The following is a 14,328-nucleotide window of genomic DNA, read 5'->3' as shown; positions in this document are numbered from 1 at the left end:
GCTGGGGTAAATTTACATAACTTAATACATCTGTTTATATTTATTGAATGCATTTTGTCGCTAATCTGAAAAGCACTAGACGTCTGATTGACTCTTACTTATGAAATAATTTGTTTTCTTTAGTAATTGACACTTTAGCACGTTCATGTCAAGGGCGTTTTCTCAGGCACATCTACCTAGGTGATGCACTCATCCATGGACATAAATAAATATACTTCACAAAAGTGTGAGCACAACCACATTATGTGAAATGTGTTGAGAGACCAGACCATGAACAAGCTTGGGACACTGAGCGATCCATCGTGTGTCCACACCGAAGCCAGGGGGACACTGTACAGTCACCTGAATGAAGAAATAAAGAGCCAGATGTGGATTATTTACTTTCCCATCAAGTGAAAGGAATCAGTAAATCTTGGAAGTCTTCAGGAAATGTCGTGATGTAAATGGACACAGACTTGCAGGATGCATCTGATATGTGTCACCTTCTGCAGCACAGATAGGTATTATTACACACTTTATGCTAAGGACACTGGAATTTATTCTGCATTCGCTAACGTGTGTGTGTGTGTGTGTGTGTGTGTGTGTGTGTGTGTGTGTGTGTGTGTGTGTGTGTGTGTGTGTGTGTGTGTGTGTGTGTGTGTGTGTCCATGTGTGTGTGTCTCTATATAGGTATATCTATAGATAGATAAATAGACAGTATAAATATATATATATATATATATATATATATATATATGTATATATATCGTGTATCCTTACTATAATTATTATTTCTTCTCTCCTCTCTGTATGGGTCATGGCTGAGTATAGACGAGGTTTGACTTCTCTTTAGCACTTTTTCCCCGAGAACTGCCCACGTCCCATTGTAGTTTACTTGAACACTAGTCTTCAGCTTTCTTTTCAAAAGAGGAGGAGGGGGGTGCAGAGAGTGAGAGAGGGGTAGGGGGAGGTTAGGAATAGTGACATCGGTATAGTAAGGGGAGTCTGACAGGAGCAGCCAGACTTACATAGCACAGCCCAGGGAAAGCAGGCAGCCAGCTTTAGGGGGAGTCTGTTGGATTACAGTAACATATAGAAGGCAGTGAGTGAGTGCTGCAGAGTTTATGTGGCTCTCAGTGTGATAGCTTAGTACAGATAGACCACCCTCTGGTGCCTGCAGACACAGCACTAAACTCTGCCTGGATGGGTTACTGGTAACTGGAGCTCTGGAGAGATGTGGATGTGACATGTCCTGGCTGTAGCTTCCTTCAGCAAAAGCCTGGGCTCCCCTGTATGCCTTCACCTGTGAGGTCCCCTGCTGAGGTATCACTTATGGCTCTTGGGGAGTCTGGATCTCTGATGGATGTTTCCCCTGTGTAGACACAAATCACACAGGTAGTGAGTGGGTTGCCCTCAGGATTGTGGAAACTGATAGATGATTCCTGGATCACCAGCAACACATGAGCTGGATGTGGCTTCTCTGGTCAAGACGACTTAGATTCCTACCAAGACAGAGCTCGGTCCCTGTGCGCAATATGCTCCCAGCAGCTCACCCATCAGGCGCCCAGCGTGCTGACACTGACACATCCCTTGTAAGGTGCTCTGCCTATCTAACCATGCACGAGTAGTGTCCTCTTATCGCCCTCTTACACTAATTGTCCTGTCCAGTTATCTCTGGGAGTCCTTGTGGATGGTGTTTGCTTTTGGATCACCGGGAAGGAAAGAATTGAAGGACAACACTCTACGCTGAAGAACTTAGGGGGGAAATCCTTACAAGGTTACTATGCAATTGCGACTGCTTTCCTTGTGTTTGATCATTGTGAACATCTTGGAATATATTGAGAGTCAACACGTCCCGAGAGGGAGGCGACATCGGAGAAGTAAGTGTCCCTGCTGGTGCGTGCAGTCATCCACCTGTCCTGTCTGTGTGTCCTGTCTGTCTGGCCGGGTCCCTATCATCAGCAACACAGGGCAGAGCCATAGTGGCATCATATTTAGCAGCACAGGGCAGATGCATAAAGCCATCATCATCAGCAGTACAGGGCAGAGCAATAGATTTATCATTAACTTCAGCACAGGGGAAATTCACAGTGGCATCAGCACCAACACAGGGCTTTATCATTATCAGCAGCAGCACAGAGCATGATCATATCAGCAGCAGCACAGGGCATATCAGTAGCAGTACAGGGCAGAGCAGGGGCAGTACAGGGCAGAGCAGTGGCAGTACAGGGCATCCCATTGGCACTCAGCACCTTTCTTAGTCCTAGCACAGGTAAAGTGCACCTGCCCCATTAATGAGACTCCGCAGTATTAGTCAGGTCTCCATGCACACATCACTAAGCTTACCTGACGCGTTCTTCTAGGAGATCTTGGTACCTGAAGAGATCGCTACATAACAGTATTTATCGGGCTGAGATGCTGTACACTTGGTGAGAGTATTATTATGTGTCTAATAACGGAGAATTGAGCACACAGGTATCTTTCATTTACCTTTAGCACTTTGGCTCAAGCCAATGCTTAAAAGTATATGTTGCTTGTAATTAAATTCAAACCAATGAGCTATTACCTAATTTGGGTCATCTGAATGTTTTTGTAAATGTATTATACGTATGTTGAATAAAAGAGAAATGAATAAAACACAATATATTAACAAACATATATTTGATATAGACTTTATAAGCAAACTGATATATACGAGCTAGGTGGACAGACTATTGCACCTTAGTTCTAGATGCCCCATGTGCATTACATTTTATACAGATTTGCTATATGAGTAAAATAGGTACTATGCTCATACTGACCAGTTAGTGTGCTAGGAAATACCGGGCTATAATACTGTATAATACTGCATCCCCTTATTACATACAGATGGGCTTTTTCTTTGTCTGGTTTTGACTGAGCTATTTAATACGGGAAACATATACAGTTTCACCTATGACCGATGGATCTATGCAATTTAAACTCAGATTATGCCCAGACCACACACCAGTGGCAGCAGCGTCAGACTCAGGGTAACAGGGAGGCTTCACTGTGCTTAGTTTTATATAGCCTTGTATACACTAGTTACATCTGAGTTCTCGGAGGTGTAAGCATCAGGCAACAACCCTACACATTGTAATTATACTTTAAGATAGTTCCTACTGTGAGCAGGAAACTGGTTTGTCCCCCAGGCTCAGACCTATGGTAATATCCAAGGCTGACCCTACACTATCAGCAGCAAACTCCGTGCTGTAATGCGTCTGGCTGAGACCTGTCTGTGTACTGTACACAGCCTCATAAATGATACCACCACTTGGCGCTCCACGGGTTAAGTGTATTTGCTCAGCACATCTTGGTGATCACTGGTAATTAGTTTGTAATTGGAATGTCTCTCTCCTTGCTAGGCTAGCAAATCCTATTACAAACTAAATCATTGCATGAATGCCTCTGAAGTTCCCTGACTGTAACCAGGATCCCATACATACAAGATGTTTGCACTTATCCCACCACATATTTCTTTTCTAGATATCTGATTTACTTCTTGAGTACTTGACACACCCCTTGCCTGTCGGAAAGATCTGGAGATTATTATTTGCAAAGGAGCTTTAGTTTCAATATATTGAGCCCTTATATATCATATATCCCAGTAATGCTCTTTCAGGGTTCTGGCAGGGTATAGCAACTCACAGTATCTGTCCCAATAGCTCCCAAGCTGTGTCTGGTGCAATGGGAGATAAGCATAACCAGCCCAGGGTCATAAAATGCAGACCAGGCGACAAATGTCCCTGTGCCTGGAGCAATGCTGCTGCCAATATATGGTTAAGATGAAGGTACAAATGCCTGCAATCTGATTGTCACAGTAATAACAATTACCTGCATCCACTTTTCAAGCCAGGAAATGTCTAGGATTCTAATGAAGAAAAATGTAATGCATGTGTTCTTCTCCCCTAAATCTAGTGTAGGTAGTATCCCCTTTGTAGTGCATTCTCGCCTGCTTTCTGTGGATGTGGAGGAAAGTCCATGTGTTGCTAAACTACCGGCAGCTCAGCAAGAGACCTCAGTGTATTTCAGTAAAAGTGCTTACAGATGGTACATGAAGGGTGGAAAGTGTCTGCGTGAGTAAGGCCGTGCCCTCCAGCAGCCAGAAACAACGTGTCTCTCTGAGCTTCCACTCACTGATCAGCACATCAGCAGCCCTTTCCTTACTAAGCGTCTGCAGCGGGAATGTGCTGCGTGTGGGTGATCATAACGGGTGTAGCAAGCAGATAAGTGACACACGGAACTACAGTGACCGTCCAGTGTAATTGTGCTCCACCCGTTATCTTTACACTGTATTAGACATCATTTAATACAATGTTTCTACTATGCCAAATACAATGGAAGCAAATCAGGGAACGCATACAGCATAAGTGAGAGTTGTAACTATATATATATATATATATATATATATATATATATGTATATATATATATATATATATATATATATATATAACTTTTATTTTATTATTATTTTTATAGGTTTTTTTTGTTTATACTAAAACAATTTGTGCCTTATTGTGACAAAGGTGTGGTGATTGTGTTTACATGTAGGACAGTTGTTCTGCCACGCTTTTATGCACAATTTTCTACTGTTAGTATGTTATGCAACTAATCAAACACGTTTATTTGCTTCGCTTTTTGTTTGTTGGTTGTTTGATTCCTTGTTTGCGTATATAAGCTATTATTACCCTGATGGAGGAGATGTGTGTGCAAATAGGCGGTTTGGAGAAAATCCTTGGTACTGGGTAATGGTATCTTCATAATGCTTTAGCAGAAGACTTTGCATACAATTTAGCGATTCATCTTGATTGGAACAAAAATAAAGCAACAATGTGTCACTTTCTCTGTTAGATAAAGTAAACAAATAAATTATTTACAAGGTGTATAAGCAAATAACATTGTTCTGGAAAGTGTAGTCATTAAACAGGACATGTAATACAGCTAATAAATTAATCTTCCCTTATAATGAACTTTTCAGAATATAAACTAACGCCGAACATGTCTGTAGGCTACACATAACAAACTAATTTAAACTAGTTTATTGGCAAGCATGCAAGCCATCCTGGAGGTGATACTCCAAGTCATGGAACATATAACTATATGCCCTGTACATAAATAAGTGTCGCGTTTAACTTTCTTTCTGCTCTTTATACTCAACTATAGGAAAATATTTTCATCACTTGTAGAAAAAATGACACATTGCCAGCGGGAATTGTTTGTAGAATAGAGTAATAGCTGTCTCCCGTGGCTGCGATGCACAGTGCCTATAGCGAATCACAAGCAGATACATCGTATAGGCAACCTGAGGACTTCACAACTGTAGTTGTACTTTCCCCAGATCCTCTGTTTACCCAGAATATAAATTAGAAGTTGGCTTGTGCTCATTGTCATATTTCTACGAGTCTATCTCACATTCCAAGTTACTGACTTACAACAAGAAGTAAACTGTCCTGTAACATCAGTGGATGCAACATCAGAATTTGTTTTACCTTTTTGTTTATTTTTCGCACATAAATTGATCAGTTCAGAGATCCTGTCACTTTCTTTGGTCTCAGTTTATACAATGCACTACCACCCACTTTGAGGGACATTGTAGCAGCAGATGCTGACAATGCAGGACTGATATATGTCAGTACAAAATCTTCCTCTTACTTACACATTTTAAAGGTGTTTTAATATTTGCGTTCAGTTCTCTATAGACAACGCTGCAACATGAATTTTAGTCTAGTTAGCAGGTACAACTTCATTTGTCTCTGAGGTGTAAATACCTGTCCCCTGGTCAACTTTATGTTACATATGAAGAAAATGTATATTAATATAATCGTTGTGAGCGTTACATTTGATGCAACATTGTCTGCTACTGTCCTTAAGTACAGTGACCACATGATGGAAATTTTTCCAATACACTAAATTTTGTGGCTTTTAGTGCCCTCAAGTGGGCGAAGTTGGAATTACTTTGAGTTGACTTTTAGGGCTCTATTCAGCAATGTATTATTTACTGAAATAATGCGGAAACAATTGTTTCCACATTTTTTTTAAGTATTTTCACTATTTAGCAAAGGGTTAACGGAGAAGATGCAGAGCATCGTACTGCTCTCTACAGTGCTTTAACGGTTTTGCTATTCAGCAAGCAAAAAAACGTTAGAATACTCTATAAATCTTTATTTTATATAACACCATCTCAGAATGGCATTATATAAAGAAAATATTTAATTATCCCGAAAAACTGCAGGGACAGAAGGAAATTTTCCGCTCAGTCTCTGCAGGATCTTGAAACTCCGCCTTCCCGCAGCGTGGCAAGCGGCATGTTTATGTGTCCAGCTCCAGCCTCCCCAAAACTGTCTAATGGTGCGTACACACGTAGCGATTTAAAAGAACGATTTGAGCGATAATGATATCGATATCATTACCGTTATCTTTCAAATCATTCTTTTAAATGCTCCCTACCAACTTACCGTCAACCAGCAATGCTTGGCCACATATGGACGATAGCAATATCGTCCATCGGCCGTGCATGCCGGTCAACTTGTTCAATTTCTAGCAAGTTACTATAGGGACCCGCTATCGATGATATAGTTGTCTGTAAGTTGGTGGTGTACTGCATGATCGATATTGATCATCCAGCATACCAGGGAGGGTGCATAACGATCTGCCAACGATATCGCATCACTGGCAGATCGCTACATCTGTACGCACCATAAATTGATTAAAATGTGTACATAGGCTTTATATTAGTCTGTATACATTATATTTATGTACATTAATATATAAAATGTATATAAATTTTATATATTAAAGCACATAAATATAAATGTATACAGACTAATATAAAACCTATGTATACATTTTAATCAATTTAGACAATTTTGGGAGGCTGGAGCTAGATATAGATTTATCGGTTACCACACTGCAGGGAAGGTGACTATTCGCAAACTTAAGTAAGAGCAGGCGCAGAACAAGAAAGGAAGGTTTTGTTTATGGTCTTTTGAAAACAATGCCTCCTGGAACGTTGCATGAACAGCGTATTAACGCAACCACTGTCCCTGCTAAGTTTATTGTTGAATAGCAGGGGAAAAAATTATAATATAAAAATGATCGTGTCAATGGTGCCTAAACATATTCAGGACAACATCGGCACTAATAGACTCCTTAAAAGGTACAACTGAGATATATAAGAATGCAGTAAGGATCAATAATGTCAGCAATTTCACTGAAGAGGTAATAATCTAATCCAGGTCTGCATCGTATTTGGCCTATTCATTATTATCATACGATTAGCCCATACAAATTATGTTTCTAATGGTGAGTACACACCTAGCAGATATATCTGCAGATCAAGTGATCTGCAGATATATCTGTAGATGATGGTCGTTCATATATACTGAATGACCATCATCTTCCAGGCAGCCGCGGGTCCTGCTGTCCGGCGGGTGGGTCCGCCCCCTCCACGCGGCTGCATGTGTATGGGCAGTCGGTAGAATGCCCGTACACACTTGCCAATGGACAGATATGTCTGAAGACATATCTGTCTATCGGCTGTGCAGAATATCGCTGGTACACACTGTCCGACGGGCACCAGATATATTGGCCGATCAATTGATCGGCCAATATATCTGGCAGTGTGTACCCATTTTTACTCACCAAGATTTTCAGCAGCAGACACATGTGCACTACATACTGTAAGGAAATCTTATCTCTTTTATCCACACATATACATCAAAGCAAATCAGTATTGCTCCTATGCAGGGTCCAGTGCTCTAAAAAAAAAAGTCCTACAGTCCCTAACAGCCACTCTTTCACCTCTAATTAGTAGTGGCAAATGTTTACACTGCCAGGCATAAGCTTAGGTCATACTTGCACACAGTGAGGGTCCGAGGAGGTGGAATGATCCAAGTGGATCCCTCTTTATCCTGGATCTCCTCCTTCCTATAGGAAGAAGTGAGGCTCTGGATATGACATTAGTGCCTACAGCTTGATGAAAGGACACTGTGCCACACTGGGACAGCTATGGTGAATGGGTATGTTATTGTTTATTATGTGGAAACTACTGATTCTTCTTATATGAATTGGCTGTTCACCTTGGTGAATAGGCCCCTAAGCATTTTAGATTAAAATTCTATAGTATTTTATTTCAATATTTCCACTCATATATAATTCTAATAAAATATTGCATCCCAGAATTGCAGTCAAAGACTATAAAACTTGCTCTCATGACACAGACCAACAAAAATATAGTTTAGTTGCCAAGGATATTTGAACAAATTTAAGGTAATTTGGGGTTGCTGAATGAAAAAATGTAAGTATTTTTTTTTATTTAAAAGTGGCTCTAGTTCTTGAGATATTGGATACCCTTAAGCAACAGAGAACTTAGCCATAATGCCTGCGTATGGGAATCTATCGGAACATTCTAGTAGGTAAGACACAAGAATATTCTAGGTGTTCACTCTGCGATAATCCTAGAATATTCCCCCTCCCTATATAAGTGATCTGCCACCCAACCAGCAGTCAGTTGACAGTTGTCTAAAGTGTTTTTCTTGTTTCTCATCAGTATATCTTAAAAATTAGAGGAAATACAAGAACAAACAATGTCATAATCAGCATCACAAAGTTACCCCAAAATCTCTGTAATATGATTGCCAACAAAATGAGTGCTGATCAGTGTAATATGATCTGCAAAATATAAATGCATTAATATAATATACAAAGAACCAGAGTACATTGCATAATTTTGCCAAACTGTACTGCTGAGGTTTAGAGTGTTGTTTCAATTGGTGTTCGCTCATCACTGCCATGTTTTTGCGTTCCACTAATGTTATATAATACATAAGTGGATTTACATAATGGCTAAGGCGCCTATGATTCTGCATATATAATGTGTTCATGTTTGACATATGGTGGTTAATGAGTTCTTATACTAGTGATCAGGGGCTCAATGGATGACACCAGTGATCCCAGGGTGGTCACTTTCCGTAAATGCAAGTAAACAGAGTAGTCAGCAACAGAAAAATTGAGCAGTTACACAGATGATACCTACCAAAATTTCAGTTGTTAGTAAAACATGCATTTTGACGCCAGTGGGTAAGGGGCCTAAGTGCTTCAAATAGCCAACCTGCTTGGCTAGTTTCAATAAATAAGCCATAACTGATGTCCTTGCCTAAATTGCATGTCATCCAATCACCTGATTTTAGGCATCCAAGATATATATTTAACACAATTGGGATGATGTTTTGTAGCATGTCAGGATTGAAAATGGTCTTCTGACAACAATTTTCCTGTGGTTTTGAATTTAATAAATCCATTAGCTTGGAAACCATATAGAAATGCAGAAAGGTGGAGATTTGACAAATTTGTTGCTTGATATATCTCCCCATCATCTGCATGTGCCCTCGGGTCGGCGGGGGGGTGGGACCCGGCGACCGGTGGGCGTGTCGGGGATAGGTCCCACCCCCCTCCTCACGGCTGCTGTGTGTGTACGGGCAGTCTGCAAACTGCCCGTACACACTTGCCGATGGACAGATATGTCTGCAGACATATCTGTCCATCGGCTGTGCAGCACAGACAATGCGACGTTCACCGACATATCGCGGGTACACACTGGCCAACGGGCAGCAGATACATTGGCCGATCAATTGATTGGCTAATGTATCTGTCAGTGTGTACCCAGCTTAAGTTTATACATATACATATATGTGTGTATGTATAAATATACATATATATATATATATATGTGTGTGTTTGTGTATGTATATGTGTAAATATATATGTGTGCATATATAGATAGCGAGAGATATCTATATGTGTATATATATATATATATATATATATATATATATATACACACACACAATACACACACTGGGAAATTTGTGTCAATTATGCCCCTAAAAAAATATGTGTGGATAGATACATGTTTGACCATTTGACCCTTGTTTGCATAATTTACTGTATACTTTGAACTTATCAGCCATTGTTAGCTTATATAAGCAAATCAACAAGGCAGAGATAAGTGTATATGGGAACTGAAGTCTCCACATTTATCTCACAGTACAGTTACCTGCTTTGAGGTGGTTAGCTGATTTTGCATTGTACTGCACAAAGTTCCTGTAAATACTTATGGTGCAATTAATATTATATAATTAATGCTTCAAACCTTTTTGATTATACGATTTGCTCTATCCCATAAACAAGACATTTCTACACATATCAGCCAGATTTAGGACTATACTAGTATGGCCATGCCCACATTGGACCGCTCATGATATCTTACCTGGAACTTGCCTGTGAAAATATATCCGTAACATATAGTCAGCCTGTCCCACGGAAAATATGGGTAATGTGACATAGTTACTGTAGGAGCAGTTTAGAGAAAGAGAAAAAGTCTTATATGGATTACAGCATCTTTTATTTTTAGTGCACTAGTTAGAATACCTGCCAATAATATTTCTTTGGTAACATTTATAAATAAATTAGTTGTATAGAAATATTTCATAAATCTCCATTGAGCTTCAGGCGTTAATCGATATACAGAGACTTCATGATGCGAGATTTGAAAAGCAATCAATGCTTTGTCATTAATTATTTTACAAAATGAATCTTGATTCCTAAATATTAAGCTTTTATACATAGGACAGTGCTAGATTTGTGATCTCATCTGCTTATACACAAAGTTGTAAAGAGGACTAGTTGTTTGCAGGAGGTAGTAAGCTTTCTAAAAGATTTTATTGGCTTAAATAATCTTTATTTATTCAGGAAAGAAAATAAAAGGAATAATGATGCCAACATGATACTGGTGAAGTATCTTATATTGTACCCAAATGTATCGTTATTACTGTATATGCAGTTTACTTCCATGGTATAATATATATTCTATCACATACCCAAGTAAGATATGAAGAACACCTTAGGGTTGATGTGGCTGTGCAAATTGTAATTGTATTATCTGGCTGTTCATTGTAAAGAAAGACTCTATTACTTTTTATCCTTTAAAAGGAGAGATGATGGTAGAAGAATAAGGATTTCTGTATTGCTTGGATCTTTTGCCGGAGATTTCCAGCAAAACTCTTCACCAAGACAGGGCTGTGATGCTCCAATAGAGAGAAGCCTTATTTCCAGCAACAAACATCCAGTTTTTGCCTGAGAAACGGTTGTTAAAACTTTGTTAAAGAGCCATGGATCTTAATATGTACCATCTATAAACTCAAGCCTTTGGCTGTAAATATACCCATGGCATACTTACTGTATTTACCCTGAACACCCTGTAGAGTCTCAAAGTATTAGGGAATTTCACAGGCTCTCAGAAGAATAAGTCACCCTCCCACATCCTGCCCACTTCCTAGTGAAATGGGCAGGATGGTAGGAGTGATGACACGATGCTCAGTGAATTGCATCATCATAGACCCGTATCCGTTGTGTGAAGCATGATTTCGTGGCATTGAGTTGCTGGGTCAAATGAGGAGAGGCAGGTTTGACTCATGGCACTAAAAGCACTCTCTTCTCAATATTGATTCAACCTCTTAAGACCAAACAAATCTCATACAGCTGCAACTTGGAGGCCTCATGCTGTGATCTTAGCCTAGGGCCCATATTTTTTGTTAAAGAGGCTATGACAGTGAATGCCACTTATTAATATGTATGATAGAAGAAAATATGAGATTAAGGGCTCTATTCAGCAATAGTTCAGATGTTGCTATGAATATTATCGGGCAACATCATCACGATTTTTAATCAATTATTACATTTTAAGGGGTCTAGTTACTAAGCAGTGTTAGGAGACAGAGTGAAAAGAGATAAGGTGCCAGCCAATCAGCTCCCAACTGTCATTTTTCAAACACAGCTTGTGAGATGGCAGTTGGGAGCTGATTGGCTGGCACCTTATCACTTTCCACTCTGTCTCCTAACACTGCTTAGTAAATAGACCCCTAAGTTTGCTATTCAGCATTTCTTGCAGTGACAATGGTTGCGTCAACACGCTGTCCCTGCGATGTTGCAGAAGGCATTGTTTTCGGGATAATGAAAACAATACCTTCTATTTCTTCTTCTACGCATGCTCAGTCATGCACTTGCGAATAGTCTCCATCCCTGCTTTGTGGTGACCGCCGAAGGTAAGTCACTCTAGAGCTTGTCAAAACTAGAGATGAGCGGTTCGGATTCTGTGGAATCCGAACCGCTCCGAACATTGGGGATCCGAGTCCACCCGAACCCTGTTCGGGTGTTCACCGCCTGACTCGGATCCCCGTTCGGGGCCGAACGGCGGCCGCCTGATGTCGGATTCTCACTAGAGAATCCGACATCAGGTCTCCTCGCGTGTAGGGCAGAGCGCAGTGATAGCGCTCTGCCCTACACAGACACAGACACACAGCCGCCAGCGGCAGCTGTGTGTTTGTTACAGCAGCCAATGAGAGTCACACAGACTCTCATTGGCTGCTGCACGGAGGGAGCCGGCTGGAGCTCACACATGAGCTCCGTCTTCCGGCTCCCTCCTCAGCGTGTGACAGAGCGGACGGCGCGGGAGCGGGGATACAGGTAAGTTTTATTTTTTTTATTTTTTTACTTGTCAAAGGTCCGGGGGCGCTACTGGGGGGGGGGGTCTGCACTACTGGGGGGGTCTGCTACTGGGGGGGGGCTATACTACTGGGGGGGCCATACTACAGAGGGGCCTGCTACTGGGGGGGCTATACTACTGGGGGGGGGTCTGCACTACTGGGGGGGGGTCTGCTACTGGGGGAGGCAATACTACTGGGGGGGCCATACTACAGAGGGGCCTGCTACTGGGGGGGGCTATACTACTGGGGGGGGGTCTGCTACTGGGGGGGCCATACTACTGGGGGGGCCTACTACAGGGGGGGCCATACTACAGGGGGGGCCCATACTACAGGGGGGGCTACTACTGGAGCAGCCTACTACTGGGGGGGCCTGCTACTGGGGCAGCCTACTACTGGGGGAGCCATACTACTGGGGGGGCATACTACTGGGTGGCATGCTAATGGGGGGCATACTACTGGGGGGGCCTGCTAATGGGGGACATACTACTGGGGGGGCCTGCTAATGGGGGGCATACTACTGGGGAGCATTCAACTGGGGGCACTGCATAGTGGACCGTACTACTAAGGGGACTGCATAGGGGGCACCACTGCTGGGGGACATTGTGTAAGGGACACTACTGTGTGTCGTAACATAAATAAGAGACACTACTTTATGGTGTAATGTGAATCAGGCCCTATGTGCGGTGTAATGCTAATAAGATTGTGCACTGTGACTCCTAGGGCCGTAGCCCACTTTGTAAACAAGTACTGTGACTCTGCTGGCCGTACCCCACTGGGTGGGTGCACTACTTTTCATTTCTGCCACTGCTGTGTGGCAATGTGTCATAGATGTGCTTTATACTGTGGTGTCTGTGTCGTTGTGCCGCTGCTTTGTCGCTTAGTAACCAGTCAGCTCACTGCAACCTTTGGCCAATAATGTTGAAAACAATATTATAAGCTGTGATATGGTCTAAATTGACTGGAAATTAATGTTATTGAGGTTAATAATACTCTAGGAAGAAAAAAAAGACCAATTTATGTGATTTTAGCTTTTTTTGTCAATTTTTGTAAAAAAATCCAAATCCAAATCCAAATCCAAATCCAAAGCCAGTCACCGCAGTTTGGCAAATCCAAATCCAAATCCAAAGCCGGACGACGAATTAGAACCAAATCCAAATCCAAATCCGGCAAAAATGGTCCGGCGCACATCCCTAGTCAAAACTGTCCAAATTGATCGAAATGTTACACAGGCTTTATATTAGTCTGTATACATTTATACTTATGTGCTTTTATATATACAGTATATCAATTTATATATACATTTTAAATATAATAGCACATAAATGTACAGCTATACATGCTAATATAAAGCCTCTGTACACATTTAAATCAATTTAGACAGTTTTGACAGGCTGGAGATGGACTTACACTCGGCGGTCACAGCAAAGAAGGGGCTTAGATTGGGGCGGAGTTTCAGGATCCTGCCCCAGGGACTTATGGGAAATTTATATTTGGCGTTATATAAAGTAAATATTTTTTGAGTAATTTAACGCTATTTGCTTTGCTGAATAGCAAAAAGCGTTAAACCACTGTAGAGAGCAATGGCTGATCTCTACAGTGAGGTACTCTGTGAGATGGGAATTAATGGAGAAGATAATTGCGTTATCTTCTCTATTACCCCATTGCTGAATAGTGGACTTACTTAAATGATAGTTTCCACATTTTTTATGTAAAAAAATCATTGTAACATTTTTATTAGGTAAGAATTTTTTTATAAAACAGGTTGGAAAACAGGTGTCACAGAGTTT

The 14,328-nt window shown here is 41.1% G+C and overlaps 1 protein-coding gene across 1 annotated transcript in view; it reads left to right on the top strand.

The window, feature by feature from the left end:
• The first annotated feature begins 1,041 nt into the window (after positions 1 to 1,041).
• The window catches only part of RSPO3 (R-spondin 3), a 100,271-nt gene continuing 86,984 nt past the window's right edge, over positions 1,042 to 14,328 (top strand). Inside the window, exon 1 of the mRNA XM_088443061.1 lies at positions 1,042 to 1,859. Within this exon, the coding sequence (XP_088299187.1) occupies positions 1,763 to 1,859 (97 nt within the window). The 5' untranslated portion in view covers positions 1,042 to 1,762. The remainder of the gene's footprint in view (positions 1,860 to 14,328) is intronic.

Source organism: Taudactylus pleione, unplaced genomic scaffold, assembly GCF_031769625.1.
Source record: "Taudactylus pleione unplaced genomic scaffold, aTauple2 ptg000326l, whole genome shotgun sequence".
NCBI classification, from domain to species: domain Eukaryota; kingdom Metazoa; phylum Chordata; class Amphibia; order Anura; family Myobatrachidae; genus Taudactylus; species Taudactylus pleione.
The sequence above is the reverse complement of the archived record's forward strand: the minus strand, read 5'-3'. Positions and strand labels throughout refer to the sequence as shown.